General features: G+C 45.5%; 1 protein-coding gene across 1 annotated transcript in view; it reads left to right on the top strand.

Annotated features, from left to right (window-relative positions):
• Gfod1 (glucose-fructose oxidoreductase domain containing 1) overlaps positions 1–16,317 on the top strand; it is a 103,617-nt gene extending 87,300 nt beyond the window's left edge. Inside the window, exon 2 of the mRNA XM_036187164.1 lies at positions 9,914–16,317. Coding sequence (XP_036043057.1) covers positions 9,914–10,833 — 920 coding nt within the window. The 3' untranslated portion in view covers positions 10,834–16,317. The remainder of the gene's footprint in view (positions 1–9,913) is intronic.
• The last annotated feature ends 9,370 nt before the right edge of the window (positions 16,318–25,687 follow it).

The following is a 25,687-nucleotide window of genomic DNA, read 5'->3' as shown; positions in this document are numbered from 1 at the left end:
GTCCATGTGAAACAGCTGCTCTACCTCCCTTTTTTGAGATGTTGCCTAATTTGAAGTCTGTGGTCTTTCTTACCTACAGGGAGGATAGTGTTTCTCTTGGCAACACTGCCTTTAAGCAGCAGGTAGTAGCTATGTTAAAGACTGTAGGGGGGCCTCAGGAGACACCAGGAGCTGTGGTGAGAATCCACACGTCTGCTTTCTCTATGGCTGGGCAAATTGCTGTTCTAACCCACTGTCCTGCAGGTGGACTAGGGGATGGAATTGTCTGGCCTGGTAGTCTCATGGAACCCTACCGTTTCCATTTTCTTTCCTAGTGACTCTGATGGGCTAATGGTCAGCATTCTTCAGCACTCTGCCTATTGCCTCACCGTCCACCGCTGTCCAAAGTGGCTCCTTCTGTGAGGAAATACGGCAGCTATTGCTTTTCTTCTCTCTGCTCCCAGGATCCAGTTGGTGCCTTGGACTCTGTCCTGTCTGAGTAGGGAATGGTGGTCAAGACTGGAGAGGCTGCTCCCCAGAACCATGACCACTGAAGCACAGTGGGCACCATTGGCCATTTTGCAGGACTCAACGGCAGAGTGTCCACAGACCTGGCTATTCCCCTCCTCCATCTTCCTGACATTCACGTTCAAGTCCACATATGTAACCCGATGGCACGGAAAAGCTTCCAGATCTGCCTACCTGGGGAGCTGGCCATTAGCTCAGAGCTTTGGCTTGCACAGACTCGCCTGCTGTCTCAACACCTCTCTTTAACCTCCCCTAGGCCGGAAGCAGCACTTTCCTTTCCCTTCTGTGTTTAGTTACTTCTCGTTGTTATCACCAAATCCCTGACAGAAGCCATTTAAGGGAGGAGAGGGGACTATCTTGGCCAGTTCGAGGGGATTCTGAGCATTAAGGAAGGGAAGGCAAGAGCAGCAGGAAGCACACAGGTGGGACTCCAAGAAACAGGAAACAGAGTCGGGACAGGAAGTGGAAACGCAATATAAACGGCCTTCCATGACCCACTTCCTCCAGCTAGGCCCCACTTCCCAAAAGTTCCACAACCTTCCAAGCAAACACCATGAGCCCGTGGAGGAGGGGAGACATTTCACATCTAAAACAAAACATCTGGGAATGCCCAGGCTGGGCGGAGCTGGCTGGCGACTTCCCGATAGCACATCTTCAGTGTTACTGTAGGCTCATGGAGATGTCTGGTGTTTGAGGTGTGATCCCTGCTATTCATTCTGTCATAGTAATGCTCACAAAACAGCATAGAACATTTCTGTTTCTCACAGGGCACCTGTGCAAAATGGGACTGGGCAACAGACCAGAGTTGGACATGGTGCTGGGCATGGAGACTCAGCTCCATGCTGAGGCCACCAAGACCTGAGGAGTCTCCATTTAGAGACCCCAGCTTGGGTAAAGCCAGGTCCTTGGCTCTGTTGAAGAAAATAATTTCAGGATGAGCCAGTTAGAAGCCCTGCTGGAGTTTATTAAAAGGCATTTTTTTAGCAAATACAAGAAGCAAAGTCAGGAGGAAGGTGTTACACGATTTACCCAGGTGTGGGCTTCTGGAAGGAAGCTTCACTGTCTTTACAACAGTTAGATGTGGGACTTAGGTCATTTCTGGTTAGGATCTTCATGGGGTTGCTAAGGAGTTTAAATAAGATCGCCTGCCTGCAGGGCATCTGACAGGGCTATAGTAAGGTGAACTCTGGATCACAGGGATGCAGGAAGATAGGGCACCTCTACCATAAACACATTAATAGTCTTGTTTGTAAGGCATGAGGCCCTTCCTCAGGTTACATCCACTCAGGCCTTGAGCTGAGTTTATTATTATTTTAACACTCTTATTTATCGATATTTCTATGGAAGAAATATTCTTTGTGTGTTGGCGACCTTTGTGAATTGTGCTGCTGAGAGGCTCCAAGAAGACTCTGGAGTAGAGGGTCCCTTCCCATGTCCCTGTAATTTTCTATCAGCTTCTATCCTGCCTCCATGGGGACAGTCTGTAAAGGAGACGGTGGGGCACACGCTGGACTTGGGGTGAGTCCAGTGTAGAAAGTCCTCACGGCTGCTTCAGTTCAATTTCAAGTCATCACTGTCAGCCATGATCACTTCCTTTCATTAGTGGTGACCTTCTTTCCGAGCCCAGTGATGGCAACCTGGGACTGTGACAAAGGAGCCGAATATGGGTCACCCTGACCCATTTGCATCTCAAGTTCAGAATTAGCGTGGAAACTTAATCAAGTTGCTCTGAGATTTGCAATGCCACCCAGCTATGCCTGAGGCTCCCCAGCCCCCTCTGCCCCAATTTCTGATGCTCACTCACTACAGTCACACACTCTCTTCCCAGCCTCCTTTGGGGCTGCATGCTGCAGACATTGCCTGTGTGCATAGGTCCCTGTAACCAGCAATAATGGGGAACCTGTGGCAGGGTGCACACTGGTGCAAAGAGCCACCACATCAGCCTTAAGCTAAGGTGTATTGGTGAAATTATTAAGGCCACTTCACGTAGTTAAAAGGGAGGTTTATTTTGTGAGGTAACTTACAAATGAGGGGATAGGTTGCAGGGTCTGGGAAAGGGATGGCGCAGTCCAGCGGTGTTCTCTGGAGAACTCTGCTCTGTCTCCCTCCAGTGTCCAGGGTCTTGGAACCAAGAGAAGCCTCTCCTCTTGATCCTGGGTCTTCAGCATCCTCTCTCAGCCCTGTCTTGTAGGCGTGACCATTACCGAAGCCTCAATGGGGGTTGGAACTTCCAGGCCAAGGCTGGAATGGCTACGCACTACAAGGGTGCTCAGAGACAGGGACAGTGTACAGGATCAGATGGGCTCCAGCTCAAGCCCCAGATCTGACTGGTGGCCTCCCAGAGGCTCAGTTTCCACATCTTTAAGGAGGAGGCAGTATTTGTGTCTATTTCCCAGGATTGGTACAAGTACATGTCAAGCATGTAGCCTCCTCTGGCAGAAAGTAAGTGCCTAACTCATGGATATAGTTGCTGTTTTAAAAATACTTGAAATTATGTGTGTGTTAGGGGGTGGGTATGTGCGTGTGAATGCAGGTACCTGCAGAGGCCAGAGGCATCAGAGTCCCTGCAGTTAGTTTCAGGCAGTTGTGAGCTATAGTTGTAGGTGCTGGGGACAGAACCCACTCAGGTCCTTTACAAGAACAGCATGTGCTCTTCAAAACTGAGCCATCCCTCCAGTCCCTTGTGCTTACTGTTTGAAGCAGCGCCATTTCCCCCCGCCTGCCCCCCCCCCATGACCAGATGAGTCCTCTGAATTGGGAAGTTGCATCTGTCGGGATGCTCAGGCAATTGAAGAGTGGGGTTTATCCCTTCACTCGAGTTTGTAGGAGGAAGGGCCAGGCCGAGTGGGATTGGATAGGTCATCCATGCTGCCACTGTTACTTCTCAAAGTCTGTGTGTGTGTGTGTGTGTGTGTGTGTGTGTGTGTGTGTGTGTGTGTGTGTGTTGAAGGGTTGAGGGTGGGAGTGGAGCAGGGAAAGGGAAGAGTTGGGAGATGAGAAAGAGTAGATGAAGACAGGGCTAGACTAAAGGCTGAGCTGCTGTGAGTGGAACTGGCTACATGTTCTACATTTGGATGGCAGGACAGTGAGATGCTGGCGTCTGCTGTATCCAGGACTCTGGCTCTCACTTCTGTTTCCTTCACTTCAAGACCTGGTTCTGCTTCACCTTCAAAAAATAACAACAACAAAGAGACTTTATTCTAAAAATTAGTGCTGGGTGTGGTGACACACGCCTTCAGTCCCAGCACTCAGGAGGCAAGAGACACGTGGATCTCTGAGTTTGAGGCCAGCCTGGTCTACCTAGTGAGTTCCAGACCAGCCAGAGATATACAGTAATACCCTGTTTCCAAGAACACAAAACAAAAAGCAAACCACAAAAATTTTATGTCTATGAGTATGCATAGAAACCAGAGGCGGCAGATCCCCCAGGGCTGGAGTTACAGGCTGTTGTGAGCCATCTGACATGGGGTGCTGGGAACTGACCTCAGACCCTCTGAAAGAGCAGTACATTGAACCATTTCTCTAGACCCCCAGCTTAATTTATTTTTGAATGATAGGTTCTTTTAGGAATCTAATGAGCCTAACCTTGAGAAAATTGCACTTCAAACATGCACAGTATTTTTGAAAACAGTCCAGATTTGGTGGCTGCTAAGATCTCAAGTAAGTACCTTTGTTTTAGATCATTTTCTAAAAGGGACATCATCTGAAGGTTGAATAGGCAAACTCCTACACATGCTTCAGAACCCAGCTAACATGTTACCTCTTGGACAGAGCTTTCTCATTTGCCCAAAGCAGTTGGGCAGCCCCTCTTTCATGCTGTACTGTATTGTTCACCCCTCTCTTGGATGATCTGCATCCTGTGATCACTCACTGCCTGGTTGGTTTCTTCTACTGATTGGATTGGGAACTCCTATTCATCTTCCTCATTTGTTGGTCCCAGGGTCTGGGAGTGTTGGAGGTCCGACTATAAATTAGGATAAGGAGTTACCTGCAGAAAAGGTCAAGGGCCAGGGTATAAGTTAGGGTAAGGGGTTACCTGCAGAAAAGACTTCTCTTTATCCTCTGACAAGGGGAGGAGGCCCTATCTGATGGAATGTCTTTTGGGGGTTTTCCCAGTTTGCTGGGACAGCTGCCCGGGACTTCCAGAGGATAAAGGACTGTCAGCACAAGTGGAATGATCAGGAGGAAGCGTGGGAACCTGGAATCAGCCTTGAAGATTCCACCCTGATTAGATAAGGGAGTGTGTAGTTGGAAATATGTCGGCGGCGGCAGGGAGGGAGGGATGCTTTGAAGATCCTGGCTGATTCTGTCTGGGATGGCTCTGGTTCCTGGGTGGCCACCTTCTGCCTGCTCCATGGGAGATCAGAAAGTGGGTGTCTTTCCCCGGAGTGTCCATGGGAAACTCCTCACCCAGGTTCTCAGGATGTGGAGGCACTATTTGCATGGAGGATAAGCCCTCAGAGTTCTGGTCTCTTGGAGGTCAAGACCTGAGTCGGGACTCAGTCACATCTTTGGAGATCCTGAGCGTGGAGGAGGCGGGGCAAACAGCTGCTTACAGATGACTTTAGTATCTCACAGTTGGAAATGTCTTCCCTCTGTAACATCGATTCCTTGTGAAGGTCATGGGCATTTAGCCCAGTGACAGAAAACACATTCAAAACACATTCAGCACTCTGGAAGAAACCGTGAGGGCCCTCAGGAGGGCCTCAAGCTGCTTCTGATGAAGAACAGCATCCTACCCCACTACACTGAGAGTATGTTTACCCTCCCTCCACTAGGCTCCCTTGTGTCTCCCAGCTTCAGCGCTATGCCTAGGTGGGGCGGGAAGGGGTTCCTGTCTTTTTCCTTAATAACCAAGTAGCTCTCTATTTGTTGATGGGGGTTCCGGTCCTAAAAATGAAGTTAGTTTAGATATAGAGGTCTCCAAAGACCAGGCCTTAGGTCTGCGTCATTCTACAAAGGACAGAGGTCCATGAAAAAGACGTTTAAGAAGCCTTCCCCAGAGGGCCCGAGACAGTCTGATGTGTTCTCTGCCAGTCACTCTTAGTGATACAGGACTACATGGACAGATGTGGCAGTATCTCAAGGTATTTGTTTCTGGGCACAGGGACAGGTCCGTCAGGGAGCCAGCTGAGTTTGCAGCTGTGCGATGACAGTTCCCAGTCACTGGGGTGAAGTTTCAGGGTGGCTAGTATTGGTCACAGCTGCACTGGGCTCACAGAATGCCTGCCTGATCCCATCGCTGGGAAGGCTGGAGGACTTTGATGGGACTCTCCCAGTGTTCAGGAAACATTTGGGGCTTGCAGAAACCCAAATGCTTTTTCTCAGCCACTTCTTTTGCCTTTCATCCGCTTTGCCCTTCCTGTGTGCAGGGAGATGGAACCCATGTGTTCCAAGGGCCTTTGTTGAGTTCACTGCAGTGTGAATGTTCTGGGAGACTGTTGGAAGTTCCCACGGCCGGGGTCCTCTGCCTTTGAGGAAAGATGCATTTGCTATGAGGTGTGCTATATCACACTTTATGTGGCACACTGCCACAAGTATATGGGTTGGTGGCAATGGCTCTCCCATCCTTTCCTTAGAGAAGGCACAGTCAGTCTCCTGAGACTGAACTTGGTGAGTCCAAAGCAGTTTTTCCTCTGGTGATGCAGCTCTCTGATCCCAACTACTTGGGAAGTTGAGGCAGGAGGATCGCAATTTCCAGCTCAGTGGGCTCCTGGGGGTATTGAAGTTCTGCCTGGGTGACTTAGCCAAACCCTTGCCTCAGAAAAAGGAAGTGGGGGTAGGGCTGTGGGTCACTGGCAGGGGTCTTGCCTAATGTGCAACAGACCTTGTGTTTCACCCCCCAGCACCACGTGCAAAGAGATCCTAAGAGCTGAAGCAGGGGGCAAGCATGCAAGCAGCCTGAGCCTCTGAAACTTAGAGTTCAAGGAGAGATCCAAGAGCTAGGGGTCCTTTCCCAGCACTCGGAGTAGAGTCTCCCTGTCTCCTTCAAGTGTAGACAACAAAAGCACTAAGAGCCACCTGGCATTTCTTTTTTTCTGATCGTAGCAGGCTATGGAGAACATACACAAATCTTAGGAGTACTTTAGCTCAGTGCCCACTACAATTGTGTCAGGTAGGTCCTCATTCAGTCTGTAGACTGCAAAAGAGGAAAATCAGTCCCAACTCTGGTGAGCAGAGTTAAGAGTAAACCACTGTAAACCCTGTGAGGTTTTTCCCTTCCAGTGAGTGTCTCTCTCCTTAGAGAGTGATGAAGTCATAACATGATGAATACAGCCTGTTGGTATACCACTGCATCACAGTAATCTTGTCACTGAATGGTCTTTGTGGGGCCATCGCCTGTGATGGCTCACTGTTCTGTTGGAAGGCTGCACTGCACTTTCCTCACCCATTATTGGCCATCTACACAGATCCCAGGTTTTTGCTTTATCAATAATATGTACAAAGCTCCTTTGGGGCAGGAACTGTTTGTGTTTTGGATTTTTTTCTTTGATTACTAGAAGTTGCTTATGATGTTCAAGGATAGAGTATACAAAGGTGTTACCAAAATCCATCAGCAAAGCATGGCTGTCACAGACTGTAAGCACAGGGCTGGAGCCCAGGTGATGATGTGTGCAGGACACTCTGGCTATGGCCATAACACTGACAACATCTAGTTTATATCCTTGAAGAACTTACTGGATTTGGGGACCCACAGCATGCATCAATAACCCAAAGGAAGAGATGCTGTACCCATAAGGATCTATCCATGGAATTGGGGTTGGGGTATTGTTCTGTGTGTATTCATCTTCTGTTTTCCAGAGCACTTATCAGAATCCTTTCTCATCTACATAGCTGCCAAGCTCTACCCTCTCACTGCTCATTTGGGGTGTACGTGGTGAAGTGGAATTGTTTTTCTTTCATAGTTTTCATAGAATAGAATTTTAAAAAGTGTCATTCCCATGTCCAATAGAGATGGTTTGATTTGGGGGAGTTTGAGTTAGGGTATAGCATCTGCCAGAGTCCATACTCCACAGGTGCAAGCCACATGTTGGCAATATTTATCACCCATCCTTGTAGGGATAATCTGTTTACATGAGCATCTGTCCTTGGCAACATGAACCTGTTGTCAGAGCCCTGTGTGAGATGTGGACATGGCATCTGGTGATGCAAACCATCATTACCTCATCCCTCTGCCAGAGCCTCCATCCTTACCTGGGTTCTAGGGGTTAAAAAGGCTTCTAACTGTGCATGTACAGTCAGAAGGGACAGCTGTATTGAACTGGCAAGCAGATTCAGGCACTCTGTATGCTTAATGCTGTCACTGAGGGCTGTACCTAGGTGTGAGTGTGGAAGATTGTGGGTATCTGTTGTGTGTCTTTTCTCCACTTTGTGCCAATCACTTCTGTGTGGCTAGCTTGTCCAGTGGAAAATTGAGAGGGTCCCTATGCCATACTGTTACTTTGTCCTGGCATCTCCCTATTCAGGCATCTATAATTACGGGGCTTCCACAAACTCAGCTTGTTCAAAGAGTTCAAGGATTTTGTCAAACACCTGTGGTCTGGACAAGTGAGTTTCGGGCTTGGGTCACCAGGTCCCTTCTCCTAGGGTCTCTCCCTCTTCTGCAGCGTGGCCACATCTCCATCTGAGGGTCTGTGTACATCAGGCCATGCTTTGACTCTGCAGCTCCCCTCCGTATATCTTATCTGGCTGGTTAACCAGTCTGTGTGCTTAAACTCCACTTGCTGATTCTCCTGGTCCAGCAGAGTTGTTTCTTCCTCTGAGACTCCTGGCTTCTGCAGAATAAACTCTTTTCTCAGTTTCTGTGGTTCTCTCTTCCTTTGATCTGTTGTTTGCTTCAGACCCAGAAGCATTTAGTCCATAAAGGGCTCAGAGAAGCATTGTGTAGTGCCCTGTAAAGTATACATCCGTTACTGACATAGTAGGATGCCCATTCTAATTTGGCCTGGCTCCAGATAAGCCAAAAGCAATAAGCCCATCTAGAGACAGATGGGGATGGAAGAGGAAGCAGGTACTCCCCACCCCTAAAATGTAATGAATACAGGGCTCTTTATGGCATGAGAAAAATACTCAACTAAGCATTGCCAGTGACCACTTGCAACCATTCCAACAGAATGCAAATTGAACTCCAAATATAATCCTGGGGTTGGGGAGGGTGGAGAAGGAACAGCCACGGAGCTCCTGAGTGCCATTAAGACACGTTTGGTTGAGCATGGAGGCTCATGCCTGTAATCTTAGACTCGGGCTGAGGCAGGAAGATTGCTGTAGGTTCCAGGGCAGGCTTGGGCTATAGCATAAACCCCGTGGCAGTTCTGCTACCTCCAAAGGAAGCACTTCCTCACAGTGGGATTTGCCTTAGCTGACTAGGACCTGAACTTCCATACCCTGGTTCTATGCAGTTGTTTTTCTCTCTCTAAAAGATGTATTCATTATGTATACAGCATATATGCCTGCAGGCCAGAAGAGGGCGCCAGATCTCATTACAGATGGTTGTGAGCCACCATGTGATTGCTGGGAATTGAACTCAGGACCTCTGGAAGAGCAGTCAGTGCTCTTAACCTCTGAGCCATCTCTCCAGTGCCCCCAAAAGGAATATTTTTAATAATACAGCTTTATTAAAACTTCATATAACATACACTTATAACTTTTACATATGAGATAATTTTAGGGAAATATATTTTGCACATAAAAAGATACTGTATAACTAATATGTAAATATTTAATTTTTTTCTCTTAGTTTTTCGAGACAGAGTTTCTGAGTAGTTCTGAGTAATTCTGGCTGTCCTGGAACTTACTCTGTAGACCAGTCTGACCTCAAACTCACAGAGATCCACCTGCCTCTGCCTCCCTGAGTACTGGGGTTAAAAGCATGCACCACCACCACCTGGTTTCAAAAGCATTTTATAAGTAAATACATTTTGTTTTTTCAAGACAGGGTTTCTCTGTTGTAGCCTTGGATGTCCCAGTACTTGCTCTGTAGCCCAGGCTGGCTTCAAACCTGGAGATCTACCTGACTCTGCCACCCAAGTGCTGGGATTAAAAGCCTACAGCTGCAAATAATCAATTCTTATTCTCTACACATGTGTAAAGCCATCAAATAAATCATTTTATGTATTTAGAAATTAAGTGTATTTTTTAATGCAAGCAGGCTATATAAAACATTCCTCTTTAGATCAATTCCAATAGCTTAATGTTAAAAATAATTGAGTAATTTTGAAATATGTAGGCTGTCCTCGTGTGTGTGATGCTGGTGATTGAACCCAGGCTCTTGCACACACTAGGCAATAAGATGAGGTACTTTTATATGTTAGGAAAGAATGTGAAAATGGACACAGGGCTCTGCTCCTCTGGGGTCACAATCCCTTTTCACAGCATACTGATCTACTACTGTTCTTGCTCTCCCCAGGCATAGGCAAGAATGTCATCTGTGACCGTACAGCCACGCCGCTGGACGCCTTCCGCATGATGTCAGCCGCCCACTACTACCCCAAGCTCATGAGCATCATGGGCAACGTGCTGCGCTTCCTGCCGGCCTTCGTGCGCATGAAGCAGTTGATTGAGGAGGGCTATGTGGGCGAGCTGCTGGTGTGCGAGGTGCAGGTGCACAGCGGCAGTCTGCTGGGCAAGAAGTACAACTGGAGCTGCGACGACCTGATGGGCGGTGGCGGCCTGCATTCCGTGGGCACCTACATCATCGACCTACTCACCTTTCTCACAGGCCAGAAGGCCGTCAAGGTCCACGGGCTGCTCAAGACCTTTGTAAAGCAGACGGACCACATCAAGGGCATCCGTCAGATCACCAGCGATGACTTCTGCACCTTCCAGATGGTGCTGGAGGGTGGAGTGTGTTGCACCGTTACCCTGAACTTCAACGTGCCTGGAGAGTTCAAGCAGGACGTGACTGTGGTGGGCTCCGCAGGAAGGCTTCTGGCAGTAGGCACTGACCTCTATGGGCAGCGCAATAGCGCCCCAGAGCAGGAGCTGCTGCTGCAGGACACTACATCCGTGAGCAATTCCCTGCTGCCCGAGAAGGCGTTCAGCGACATCCCCTCACCCTACCTGCGGGGCACCATGAAGATGATGCAGGCAGTGCGCCAGGCCTTCCAGGATCAGGATGACCGGCGCACGTGGGACGGCCGGCCTCTTACCATGGCTGCCACCTTCGACGACTGCCTGTATGCTCTCTGCGTGGTAGACACCATCAAGAGATCCAGCCAGACTGGAGAGTGGCAGAACATTGCCATCATGACAGAGGAGCCAGAGCTGAGCCCCGCCTACCTGATCAGTGAGGCCATGCGCAGAAGCAGGATGTCCCTCTACTGTTAGCCCTGGGACCTGGTGGACTTGACCTGCTGCATGGGGCCAGTTAGGGGGAAATGCACTGTGGAGAGGGTAGCCATAGGTGGGGATTGGGGGAAGGGCGGCGTGAATGCACAGCGTAAGAAGGTGGTCCCCATCCTCGGTGGAGGGCCCCAAAATCCAAGGTGGCGGTAAGCCGACTTCATATTCAGGAGGGCATGCCCTCCTAACTGGGTATCTGATGACAGGAAGGAGGTTTAACTAGCACCTTTGTAGTCCATTACTGTGAGAAGCAAGGAGGGGCTGCCCCCTGCCCTACCTCATCCATCCAGATATCTTGGCCTTCTTTGCAAGCCAAGGCTGTGTATCTGATGACAAGCTCAGTGGGAGCTAGGCTCTCTGTCAGCGCCCTCCACTGGCAGGAGTGGGCACTTCATCAAATGTCTACAAAGGATTTTTTGGGTTTTTGGTTTTTTTGTTGTTTGTTTGTTTTGTTTCGGTGTAGGGAGGTAGAGGAGGTGGGTGGGGCTGGTGAAAAAGTTGTAATTCCGGGAAGCCATTGTGTATTTTACTTTAAGGATCTGAAGGAAAAGTACTTGGTAGCAAAGTACACAGCTTCCTTGATTACTTTGGGTCCTAGGAAGCATTAGGGCCTACCTTACTGGCTCACTGATGTTCACCTGGTACTGTGGGCTTCTGCAATGGAGAGCAAATGAGGTGGTAAGCTGTACCTCTGAGGTGACCAAGACGACAGGCAGACTGCACGGAGCCACTTCAGAGCCCTACTTCAGTGGGGGGTGGTACTAGTGTAAGTGTCAATCAAGGGGTCCTGCCATGCTCTCTAGGCAACACTAAGAATGCTGCAGGTAGCCTGGGCTTGACTGTGCTGCCTGCCTGGGTCAGGACAGCTGCATGCCTGGGTGTTGCAGTATGAGCTCCCCAAAAGCAGGGAACAGGAGCCCAGACCCAGAGTTGCTGTAAGCCCAACTGCCAAGCTGAAGAAAGACATGGAGGAGGAAAGACTTTAGACATTTGTGGGTTTAAAAAGGAAACCATTCCCTTCACTTCCACAGAACACCTTTCCCTTCAGAAGAGCCACTTTCCCTTCCTTACCTTTGGCCTTGGCTTTCAGGATTCTGATAGTTGGAAACGTTTGAATAGGTAATAAGACAAAAAAAACAAAAACAAAAACAAAAAAACAGAGAACATATTTTCAGTGTTTCTAAAATGGGGCTTTAGGTCCCCAAAAAGAGGTCTACATAGGTGGAGAAGGTTCACGTTGGGAAACAAAAAAATCTTTCACTTCCTCTCCTTGTCTTTTCACCCTCCTTGTAAAGCTAGAGATGGCCAAGTACCGTCTTAGATGTTGGCAGAGATAAAGCCTATCGTCACATAGACACATCTTTGCAAATGTTTGCTATCCTCCAATATGACTAAAACAGTCTTTAAAATTAGAGTCTTGTCTTAAAGAAAGGTCAAGACTGAAAATAGGGAGTTCTCTTTTTCTCGGTTGGCTTTGCTAACCTTCACCCAGCATATGATAGTTTTGAGCCTGGATATAGACTAGTCCCTGTTAGTAGTCAGCTTAGAATCCAGGCAGTACTCCTCCCTGGGACCTGGTAATCCACAGCACAGTCATAGTGGAGCCCACACACCAGTGGAATGATGGTCATTTTCTAGCAGGAAGGCGCAGGTGTTGCCTTGCTAGGAGCCCCTGTGCAACATGGTTGCCAGCCCTTATGGTCAGCGTTCCAGGTTTACAGCTATCAGGCCAAAACTGGCAATCTGTGCACAGGGCCACATCATAGATTTTTTTGGCTTTGTTGGTTCCTGCTCTCATAAATTGCTCTTTAGGAAAGCCATTTTCCCTCTAGCTACCCTGAAAATCTGTGATTAAGGATAAAATCAGGGACATGGTAGACGACCCCATGGAGTTCATTTTTCCAAGTCATTTCCCTAAGTAGATATTCTTGTGATTTCAATTTTTCAATTTTTTTTGTTTGTTTCTCTACTTCCCTTATATATGAGGTTTTCCCTCTAGAGGCCTCTGATCTCTGTGATAAACATGCCGGGTCTAAACCCAAAACTTTCATTTGAGGTTGGGGCTGTAGAAAGAATGTGTTCTTTGGAAGAAGCATGAGAAAGGAGTGAGCGTACTGAAATTGTATCTGCTGGAATGCATGTGGTAGAGGTAGAAAGAGAGGGGAGGCAGTTCCTCGAATGTAAAACGACAACAGATGGTCTGGGGGCCTTCCTTCTGCAGTGCTCCCTCGGCCTTTAGCATCTCACGTGCAGATTTCTGATCAGCTGCAGCAATGTGAGACCGGAATCCAAGCCTTTGACAACATTCTGAAAACTGGCTTTGATCTAAGTTCTGGCAATAACCCAGCCGCTTTCTGATTTCTTTTACATGGTTTAAAGGCCTGGTGGAACAGAGGCTGTTGGGGCCTTTTCATTCATTTTCCCCTGGCCTCTCTTGTTCCCATCATTTTATATATAAATTATTTTATATATGGCCTCCACAAAAGTTCAAATTCCCAGAGATTTTAAAATAGGTATACACAAGTGTTTGGGAATGGCCCAGGTTTATCTGCAAAGTTTGGAGTCTAGAACTCCTCTGTGGTCACCGGCGGTTCCTCTAAGACTTCTCCCCTCAGTGGCAAACACTGCATTATGGGGCTCTTTCAAAGCATCTTAGTCTCCTTGGTAGTCCTGTCAGCACTCAAGGTAGTGTCCCTGGCTTACCCACCGAACGCATAGTGTTGTAGATGCATCATCTTATTATCTGTAAAATTAGCATTGGGTACTGTCTCATTCCCTCTGTGTACATATGAAGATGTAACACTCCCAGAGTCACACAGTGAGTGAGCAAGCCACAATTTGTTCTTTCGTTGTTCCTGTCAGGAAAAGCATTCCCCGGGAAGCCCTGTAGGGGGTGTGCTCCCACCCCAAGGAGCACCTGCAAGAAGAGAGGACTGAAAGCCCCAGCACTCTTCTCGTTGAGTAAGATGCAAAATTTGATGTCCTGCCAGCAGGTTGGCAATTACAGCTGCCAACAGAAGCAGCTGGTTTTTCTTCTCCTTTCCAAATGGAAATGTCACTCGGCTTCTTTTAAGATGGATTTCCTATGTTGAGCTTTAATTGTAGATGACTCAGCAACTCTCAGTTCTGGGGACTTTCTAAGCATTGTTGGCTATGATAGATGGCCTTGGATTTTGTTGCTGAGGCCTGAGTGTAACATAGGAAGACATCTCTTCACAGGAAGGGGGGCTTTGGGGTTTGTTTGGGACTTAGGTTTCAGCTGTGCCATTCATTGTTCCATCCAACGCTTTCTTCCTTCATCTTGTACAGTGACTGTAGCCATTGAACTTGACCTGTGGTTATAAATTAGGTTTCTGATCTGGTCTCCTTTTCCAGTGGGTACTGCAGGAAATAAGCTTTGTTAAGGATGCCCTCAGGAGAAAGTCAACCCAATAGCATACCAGAGGACTTCAGAGTGGCATCTCTCAGATTCTTCCTTTGATATCCAAGGGAGGAATATAATGCCTAAGGTCATCCACTTCTTTAATGGTAGATCCGGGTTTGGGAAGCCCATTTCCCTGATTCTCAGTTTCTTCCTAACTTCACCTACCACACAAGGAAGGAAGGCTCATCCAGGTGATCAATCTGGGTAGGTAATAGGCCAGAAGGAGAACACAGACCCGCACTGGACAGTATTCACTAAGCTGTGACAGGTAAACCCTTATTTTACAAACATGTTACAAGACTGTGTGTATGTTAGGGACAGAACCCAAGGCTTTGTGAATGCTAGGCAAGCTCTCTACCACTCAGCCACACCTCCAGCCTCAATTGTGTCTTCAAAGTAGTCAGGAAACTTGTGACTGTGGCAGAAGGGTTATCTCTAATTTGCACCTTTATGGAGGTGAGGGGACAGAGTCAAATGTTCACCTTGAGGAGGACTTGAGGCCCACTCTGCTATTGCCTGTTGTCCTGATGCTGGATACAGATTCTGACTCTGACTACACTATGAGTCTTGCTCCATCCACTGGTGATTTCTTTTGTCCACCAAAGCCCTGGAGTTTGCAGAACAGGATAATAACACTGGGGAACTTGGGGAAAATAGCACCCGTCTGACCATCCCGTTTGTTTCCTTTGGACAAGTGGGGGGCGGGAGTGAAGAAGGAAATGTTCCAGGAGTCTGCAGTATGGCTCCAGGCTCTTCTCTGGCACTTGTGTTGTTCCACTGGCCCACCCTGGTTAGTGCCTGGCAGGTGGATCATGCTCTGAGTTTAGTGGGGGCCTCCAGAACTTCTCTGCAGAGCTGTTACACCCTCTTGTATTTCTTTGAGAGTGAGAGGCTCGTGGGCTCCTCAGAGTCTGGCAATCTGAATGACTGCATCAGTAAGAGAAGGTAGCCAACCCAACTGGCCTTTTCTTCCCTGCATCAGGGTCCTTATTTGCTGGAGCCCTTGAGGGCCAAAGAAGCCTCTGGCTCTCTTCCAGGCTACTGACATGTTGCACTACTGAATCCTCTCAAATCTGCAGCAGCCTCTCGTTTACACCAGCAGAGAGCAGAGTGAGGAAAAGAACATTCTAGTTGAAATGCTTGATGCTTAGTGCAAAGCTTGCCTGGGTCAGTAGAGCAGGGAAGTCATCCTGGCCACGGAGTCACCATATCACTGTTGTCTCCTGTGCCCTGTCCAGCTCTCTGCTGTCCCCTGCAGCCACCATAAGGGCTAGGCTGTTCAATGAGCCCCATAGCTTCTAAGAAATGCAGTGGCTTATTTGTAGTGCTGAGTGACATCCCAGGCAAAGAAGCAAAAGCCTGTGACTTGCCCTGCCCCTTTATTCTGCCCTTGTTTAGGGGAGGAAGAACTTTCTAGCAATTATGGCTTTGTTTGCTGCCTGGTGCTTTTATAGTATGTCATTTGTTTTTATTTCCTTTTTTAAAACCAAAATTGCATTGGTTTGGCTGTCATTGTCAAGTGTATATTTATTGTTTTACAGATGTGAGTATATATGTATGTATATGTATAAAACCAAACTTATATATAAAAGTCAAGGCATGTACACTAGATATTTTAAAGTTATTTATCAAAGGGAAAGATGTGTGTTATAAAGTAAAACAGAGTCTATATTTTATATATAATGTAGATAGCAAAAGATAGCTTATAAATTATAGAAGGTTTTACTTTTTGTTTTCTATTCTTAAACAAACAAACAAAAAATAATTTTAAAAGGTATTTAAAGAGAAAGGAGAGCAAATGCACTTAGTGTTTTCCAGGCAAACCGCTAGGGAATGGGAGGTGGCCCTCCCTCCCTCTGCAGTTCCAGGCTGAGTCGATGGTACCCACAGTGCCTGTGTGATGATGCTCTGGGCCAGGGCAGGCATGCTCAGCCAGCTGTCTGGGCTGCTCTGGCACTGCTTCCGGCTGTTGAGTGGCTTTGATGGGATGAACATTGGTGGGGAAAGGACGGAAGGGGCAAATAAAGTCTTCAGAGAAGAGGTGATTCCAGCCTGGTTGTGTTTTTCTAACCCCAGATGCTCTTGATTTGGGAATTGCTCAGTGTGTGGGCACTGAAGCAGGGAGGGGGTACGCTTGAGGGAGGGGGCTTTGAGGTGAGGCTGTCAGCATCCCTGAAGCTAAAAAGGCAGGAATCATTGAATAGGTACTGGAACAATCTGCTTCAAATCATTATTTTGAAAATGTTGAAATAGAACCTACTTAAGTATGTATGTGTAGCAACATGCACGTGTGAGTGTGTGGCAGAGACTAGACCAGAGAAGAAGATAAAAGCACAACTTCACATCAGAGAAACAGATTTCAGAATTTTCTATTTCAATATCATAAAGCCGTTTTCAGTGGCACATGCCTATAATCCTGGTATTCCGGAAGTAGAGAGACAGGAGAATCAAGAGTTTGACTCCATCCTCAGTCACAGAGTTAAATTGGAGGCCAGCTTGGGCTACATGAGAGCCTGTTTCAAAACAACCCCATACCAACAAAAAGGCACTTCCTGCGAAGTGTTCTTAAGAGCATCTTTGTCTGCCTTGTGTTTTAGTACCATTTGAGAGCAGCCATTTTGGACTAAGCTCAACTTAATTGGAAATTAGCATGACATGGAAATTTGCCTCTCATGGTTGGCTTGGCCTTCCCTCAGTGTCTTAACAGAAAATGCACAATCATTTCTTCTGGTCTGCACCTCCCCTTTACTCGAACAGTTCAAAAAGATAATTAGCACCACAAAATTCAAAACCTCCTTATTCACAGATACCAACACACATCCATCCCCTCCCCTCATAACATCTTTCTTTAACAGCACATTTATGCATACACACACACACACACACACACACACACACACACACACACACACACGAGTAGGGTACCCCAGGACATTACCACATCTCAGGATTCTTTAGTGAACCTCATCAGTTCTAATCAAGGCAATGGAGAAAAGTCTAAGAATCACCTCCCAAATGGGGGAGCTTGCTGGGACAGGACCCCAGCCTCTCCACTTCTCCCAGCGCGCTGTCCCAGGGACCAACACTCAATGCAAATCACAAACCTAAGCACTTATAAACATTTTCAGACTAGGGGCTAATTATTCTTTCACAGGTTGTGGGCTTTCTGTGTGATGCTGACTGCTCTCAAATTGGGATCATTTCTTGCTTCATAAACCAGAATCATATAGGTTTAGTATTCCCAACCTGAAAAATCTGAAAGCCAACATGCTTTGAAATCTTTTGAGTGCCAACATGAACTTTGCAGCATTTTGACTTGGATTTTCAGATTAGGGATGTTCAACCAGTATTCAGATATTCCAAAATCCTCAAACATCAACCAAAAAACCCCTGAAGCCCACAAGTGAAGCACCCTCGAGAATCTGAAGTGCACTGGGACCAAGCCTGGATTAGGAACACTCCGTCTGTCCTGCCTCTTGCTAAATCAGTCTAGGTTAGGTCTGCTTCCAGGCTCTTGACTACTGCCCTATGCATGGCCACAGTTTCCCAGCACACCATCCAGGTTCCTCACAGGTCAAATGGGAACTTGGTGTGTCCTCTCGTGTCTATCTGTCAACCCCATCCCACCCCCACAAATGGATCCACTGTCTAGTTTCCCCTCCTACTTTTTTTGAGGCAGGGTCTCTCTACATAGTCCTAGCTGTCCTAAAACTCACTGTGTAGACCAGGCTTGCCTTGAACCTACCTGCCTCTGCCTCTCAAGTACTGTGATTAACCTATTTATTATTTTTTTTTGTAATATTGTACTTCAGTATGATGAGTCTAGTTGTTTCCCTTAAAAAATGCAGTACTGGGGTTGGGGATTTAGCTCAGTGGTAGAGTGCTTGCCTAGCAAGCTCAGGGCCCTGGGTTCGATCCTCAGCTCAAAAGAAAAAAAAAAAAAACCAAAAAAATGCAGTACTGCCATATTTTATGGTAAATTATATGTATACAAAGTGTGTAAAAATCTGTGTTAAAATGGGAAAAACACTAAGCAGTAAGGTCCCACTTACTGAGTCCTGTCTGCCTTATTCTTGCCTGAGCAGAACGGGTCCCTTTGCTTGGGTCTCCCCAGACTTGGGCCCAGCCTCTGCTGAAAAGCTGTTTGAGAATCTAGAGGAGATGAAACGGATTCATCTTTCTACAGAGTTGGTGCCCAGTCACAAACCCTGCTTGGCAGCTCGCTGGAACCAAAAACTGTTCTGAGAAAGCTGGTGCCAGTTGAAGCCCTTCAAATGCCTTTGTCTGCTCATTCAAGTCCAGGCTTCCTTTAGCCTCTTCTCTCCCAGGCTGCATCTGTTGGGTAAATTCCTGAGGGCTGACTTGAGCTATGACTGCCTTTGTGACAAGACTGAGGCCCAACCACAGGTCTGCAAAATAAACTCCACGGAATCTAACCTGGTTCCTAGACTTCCTCTAAAATGTTGTGCTAATTACAGAAGCACCTTTATCTCCTAATTACTTACAGATTTGGATTGCCTTGGATCAGGTCACACTTTTTCCCTTCAGCTATCCATGAAAATAGAAGATGAAATGACTTCAAGGGAGGTTTTCTAGGGCAATTAGAGTTGTCCTCAGTATCCAAGGGGGATGTGGTCCAGCATCCCTACATGTGCCCAAGGCCATGGGTGCTCAGACACCCATGTAAAATGGCATGGTGTTTCACAGAACCTGCACTATCCTCCTATATACTTTAAATAAACCACCCTGGGTTACTTACACCAAACACGAGGGTGGGCAAGATGACTCCATGGGTAAAGTTGCTTACTGCTAAGCCCGGCGACCTGAATTTGATCCCTTAGGGATCAGGTGAACGGGAGAAGGAGAGAACCAACTTTCAAGGGTTGTCCTCTGACTTCCACATGCACACTGGTACATAATCTGTGTGCATGTACACACACACACACACACACACACACACATACACGCACACACACACACGTGCACCAAATGTTTTAAAATATTAAATACAACATCAAGGTTATGCAAGTAGCCGTTAGACTTACTGCTTAAGGAAAAGCAACAAGACAGTCTGTGATGTCCAGCCCACATTTCACGATGCCTTAACCAAACTCTAGTCAGCAACTCAAACTGTGGTTTTTACAATCAAGAATTCTATTACAATCCAATCCAAAGATACACTACTTTGATATATACCTGCTGAACAGTGATGGCAGGAGACATTAACACTCGCTTTTTCTGTAACTAAAGCACTGTGATTCTGTAAGAGCAGCAATGTTTGCACAGTAAAAACACTGCCGTTCCCAATACCAGGCAGCTGTTGACTCCAAGCTGAGGGTTTCGGACAGCATTCCTTGGTGGCATGTAGCATGATGACAGCATGTTCTGTGCAAAGTGCCATGTATGCTCAGAATCAAGGCAGTAAAGTTACAAGATACTGCCAAAAACCCTTTGGATTTGGTTTTGAATTAAGTTTTGGTGACAGCACATTCAAAAGCCTGTTGCTAATAATGTTTTGGTGACTAGCATATTCAGTTATGTGACCCCATGAGGTGCCAATTTACAGTTCAACAAGCTGGTATAGATGAATTGATTTCTTGGTCATCAATGAGACTCAGTCATAAAATCATAATCTGTTTATGCCATTGTCTTGACCCATTACTTATTGACCATCACTGCCCTAAGAAGAAGGAACCCCAAGATGACCCTGTGTGGATCAGATGATGGGCAGAGCTTGTATACAAAGTCCAGGCTCAGTCAAAAACACCCCCAAGCACTGATCTTAGAATGAAAGGATCTCAATCAAGTTAGGTTAGAGTATGGCTCTACCCTCTGGAGAAAGGGTTAATCCCTTCAGATCCCCTTCAGATGACTTCAGAAAGGATCAAGCAGATCTATTATCTAGGTCACTCTTGGGAAGACAGTAAGACCCACTGTGTTCTTGGGTTCCATCTGGGACAAGTTTGCCAACAGCTGAGGTGGCTCTTCTGTGTGCTAAGCTGGTACAAAGCAGGAGACAGAACTAGCCTGAAACAACAGCTGTGTAGGAATCCAGCTGTGAAGAGAAACGCTACTCAGATCATGGAAGAGGCTGTGAGTGTGTGTGTGTGTGTGAGAGAGAGAGAGAGAGGCAGGGGGAGGGAGAGAGAGAGAGCAATAACAGGACAGCAAAGGGAACAGAGGGCAATAGCAAGGTGATAGTAGCATGGCCAGGGTAAAAATAGATGGAAGGGAGAAAGCAGATGAAAGGCCAGAGAGGGCTATTCAAGATATGAAAGGCTATAAAGATAAGCAAATGCCACATGAGAAGTGTAGAATAAGAGCTCCTTCAAGATGACAGGCCTTAATCTGTGCTCCGAGAACAGCTTGTATGAGGAGGAGGAGGATGGCGATGAGAAGGAATGATGGGGGAGTTTCTGCCGGAAGTTTATGGAACTGCCTGTCCAAAGCTATCAAGCTGTTGGCATTTGTGGAAAATGTTCCATGTCTCCCACCGTGCTTTCAGTAAGCGCCATCTCTTGTGCCCCTCCTTTCTTGTTTTCCCTATTTTCAAATTCCCCAAGCCTGCAAAGATACAAAGGCTAGCATTTCACCCTCTCCTGTAACCCTGTCCTGGGTCTTGTGGCCCCTTACCACTCACGGTCTACCATTTGGCGTTTGGGGTTCACAGGGCTTCTTGCCCCCACCCCTCAACTTTCAGAGAACCTGCCCACAAGCCTGTCACTACAGTCTCCCTTCTCTTCCTACACTAGACATTTCTGGGGGAGTTCCCAGTCTAGTAGGCCTGACCTACACAACTGGAAGCTGGTCAGGTGAGTCTCTGGCTTCTTTCCTTGGACTCCCTGACTCAGTCCTGGGGTCAGGTCTGGGTCTTCTATCTTGTTGGATTTCCCGTGACATCCAGGTTCTCCCTTATTTGCAAGAAGACTCTTTTACTTGGTCATATTCATACAGCCATCTGGCATGTATCCATCTATACAGCCTGAGCTCGTCTCAGTAAGTCGTTTTTTGTTTGGTTGTTTGTTTCCTGATCACCTGACACATTCTGTACCCCCTCACTTCATCTGATGTGGGGAAACCCAGTAAGAAGTATCCTTCCCTCTTATCAATGGATCTCCTTCCCGGCCTGCTTTGGTTCCTCGCCTCACCTCTTTTCCTAGCCCCTGTCCTCTTGCACACATGACTAGACCTACAGGAAGGGATGGATGCTAATACAACTATTGGAGACTTACGCAGCCACTTTCATCAATGGACTGATGAAAAATCCTAAGTGATTATATAAATCAACAAAGAACATCAGAGTTAAATGATACCACAGGCTAAACAGACCAAGCAGACACTCACAGAACACTGCATTCTGCCACTTCTTAGCCTTTTGGCTAAGAGGAAGCATGGCACAGGACATGACCTTCAGTGGTTCTTCTCATCACACATGGAACATTGTCCGGGATGGACTGTATTGTAGGCCAAAAAATAAGTCTCAATAAATTAAAAAATAAAATAAAATAAGCCAGGCATTGTGGTACACACCTTTAGTTCCAGCACTCAGGATGCAGAGACATGTGGATCTCTGTGAGTTAGAGGACAGTCTAGTCTATAAAGCAAGTTCGAGGACAGCCAAGGCTGTTAACCTATCTTGAAAAAACAAAAACAAAAAGAAAACAAAAATTAAAATCTTATTATCAAGTATGTTATATTCATGTGTGAAATATCAAACTAAATGTATAATTTTATGATGTATAATTTTATAATGTACCAATAATAATGTACTCATGAAAATATTTAAAATCAAAACCATAATGTGTACCTCCTCTAATAGTAATGGAGAGAACAATCCCCAAAGTTGTCCTCTGATCTTCACAGGACAATCGTAGCATGCACATGTCCCCACACATATACATTCATACACATACATATATAATTGAGTACATTAACAAATCCTTTAAAAAATACTAGCAACAGAACACCAAAAAGATGATACATTGACAACAGAGTTGCAAGGATCTACCACGTTGACAGAATGAATTGCTAAAAACCACACAATTATCTTAATAGATGCAGACAAAGCAAAGATGCTTAAAAGATGCAATCAAATTTGACAATGATCAAAACTAAAAAAAATATAGGATTAGAAGGAACATACAATATAGATTATGTATGGCGAACCATAGCCAACATCATAAAACCAAGCACAAATCAGTGACCTTTAAAATAAATTAATGACAAAATTCCTGAAGAGTCAAGAAAAGAACCCCACTCAAAATAGCTACAAAAGAAACAAACCAACAACCTAGGACTCAGTTTAACCAGGCCCCTGATGAGCTCTGCAATCAAAGTGACAAATACTGATGGAAGTATAAGAATAGACACACAGAGCCAAAATATGTCATATTAGTGGATTGGGAGAAGTGATATTGTTAAAATATCCCCACTGCCGGGTGAGACAGTGGATGAGGGGCTACCTCTGCATGAGCTGGTGAAGGACAGAGCCCAACTAAGACAACCAGAAGCCATCCCAAAGACAGAAACAGAGGAAGAACTCTAGCCACCCATGAGGGAGGTGGAAAGGCACTGGACAAGGTCAGGGCAGAAATGAATTAAATGCAGACTAAAAGAATTGAACTGAGTTGGTGTTTGGGAGGGGACCCACAAAAAACTACAAGATCGACAAATCCTTAGTCTAACAAAAACAAAAAGAGAAGATCCAAATGAATAAAATTAGAGACCTAAATCAAAACCAAAATCTCCAGGTTACTACAGATTCTAATGAGATACACAGAATCATTAGGACATACTTTGAAAACTTAAAAATAAAACAAAACATAACAACAACAAATAAACAAAAAAACTAGAAGAAATAGATATGTTCAGAAGTATGTATGACCTATCAAAATTAAATCGAGTAGATATAAACAAGCAATAATAGCAAACAGGACTGAGGCAATAATAAATTTCCCCAAAACCTTTTAAGAAAAGCTAACCTCAATACTTACTAAATTGTTCTATAAAACCAAAGGAGAAGGGACATCATCAAAATCATTCTACGGAACCAGAATTCCCTTGATAGCAAAACTGGATAAGGACACAAGAAAGAAAGAAAACTATATGCCAACTTCTCCAATGAATGAAGATGCAGGAATCCTCAATGAAACTCCTGCAAACCAAATTCGGTAACACAGTAAGATCACACACTGTGAATAAGGTGGCTTCATCCCAGAGATGCAAGTTTGACTCACAAGTCAATAAATGTAACCCAGCATGCAAACAGGCTTAAGGACAGAAATCTCCTGAAACAGAAAAGGCTTTTGACAAAGTTCAACAGCCCTTCATAATAAAAAGGCCCCCAGAGGGCCAGAGAGATGGCTCAGCAGTTAAGAGCATTGACTGCTCTTCTAGGGGACCAGGGTTCAATTCCTAATACCCACATGGTGGCTCAGTCTCAGGGGGTCTAGTGCACTCTCCTGGCCTTCACGGGCACTGCATGCAGATGATGCACAGACATACACATAGCCAAAATAATTATATATATAAAAATAAAAATTAATAATGGCTTCAGGAAACTAGAAGTAAAAGGAACATATTTTTACATAGTATAGGCCATATGTGACAAATCTATAGCCAACACTAATGGTAAAAATAGAGCAGTTCCTCTAAAAGCTGGGATAAAACTTGAGAGTCAGTCTCCCCACCTTTTAAATACAGCACTCAAAGCCTTACAATGATGTGCCAAAAAATTAAATGGGAGACAAATGGGAAAATAAGTGAAATTATCCTTATTTGCAGACCTCATGATTCTTATATTTCAATATAAGATTCCATATCGAACTAGTGAATATGATGAACACTCTCAGCCAGGTTTGGTAAGATACAAAGTCAACATGCAAGAGAAGTAGTTTTTCTACATAACAAAGTAGCTGAGAAAGAAATCAGGAAAAAATTCACAACAGCTAAACAAACAAACAAACAACTCCAAACCCCTAGGAATAGACCTAAGCAGAGAAATTTTTAAAAAATTAAAAATGTTTAACTTTTTAAAAAATATTTATGGATGTTTTGACTGCCTGTACATCCTGTGCCTTGTGTCTGCAGAGACCAGAAGGGCTCCTTGTGGTGGAGCCCTGGGAACTGGAATTACAGATGGTTGTTAGCCACTAGGTAGTGACTGGGAATTGAACCTGAGTCCTCTGGAAGTGCTCTGAACTGCTGAGCCGTCTCACAGCCTGGCACAGCCATATCTGATGGGAACAGCAGAAGTTATAAAGCCAGCACAGCTGCTTGACAAAGATCCAGCAAAACTGAGCTTCATGATGGCTTCCATGCCACTTTTAGATTTCATCTCTGCCTGTTGTGTACTTGGGAGACTTTTAATATTTGCACAACTTGGAGATATTAGATTGATGGGAAATTCCTTATGAATCATTTATGCCTTCTCCCAGGAGTATTGCTTCTAAGCTTCCCCAGGAAAGTCCTGAACATACTACCTCTCCCATTTTTAGGGAGATATCCTTATCTACTTGAAGATTTTCTTTATGACTTGGAGGTTGTGATACACATAAAGAAACCAGAGGTCTCTATATGAGGCTATGAGACACTCTTAAAATGTCTGTCCCTGTATTTACACAGGAATAAGATAATTAAAACAAAGTAAACTTTAAAAAGTCAACAACATTGGGTGGGCTAGAGGAGTTGGCCACAGATCAGATTGAAAGCCTCTTCCCACAAAACATTCAGGCGATTGCGTGGCATATACAGCAACAAAGTTAGGTTAGGTGAAGCTACTTCTGCCTTATACAAAGAATTATACTGATGCACAAAGAATGGAGTGAAAGATGATAAAAGAATGAGATGTCAGGCTCTCCCTTCCTTAGAAAAGTTAGCACATGCAGCAGAGCCACTGTGGTGTCCTATGACCAAGGAACAACAGAATGCTAGGATTAGATGTATAAACAAATTCTATAAAAATATGAAATGTAAACATTGTGTTATGCCAGAATTTAAATAATAACTGCAGCAGCTTTGGCCTGAGGATTTTTCCTGGGTACTCTGACCATTAAGAGTTAATAATACACTGCTTGGGATGTGGCAATAGGCCCAGGTTGGCTTGAAGATTTGTTTTGGTCTAGTATCCTTGAAGCCTGAGAACAGGTTGTCATATGCCTCTAGATTCTTAAAATTTGGGTTATGGAGTTAATGAATAAAAGTGGTTATAAAAGATAAGTGTTTACCAATGGTGATTAGACTTGAGGGAAATGATTGGAAATGATAACTCTGTACTGTCACAGTTTATTAACAATGACTAAAAGATATGCAAGAGAATGTGAAACACATGTCCAAAACCAAAAATGATATTATCTATGTTTTGGAACAACATGAATGTATCTCTGCTTACTGAATTCTATATAAATAAACACTCTG

Source organism: Onychomys torridus, chromosome 5 (genome assembly GCF_903995425.1).
Source record: "Onychomys torridus chromosome 5, mOncTor1.1, whole genome shotgun sequence".
In the NCBI taxonomy this organism is placed as follows: Eukaryota; Metazoa; Chordata; class Mammalia; order Rodentia; family Cricetidae; genus Onychomys; species Onychomys torridus.
The sequence above is the reverse complement of the archived record's forward strand: the minus strand, read 5'-3'. Positions and strand labels throughout refer to the sequence as shown.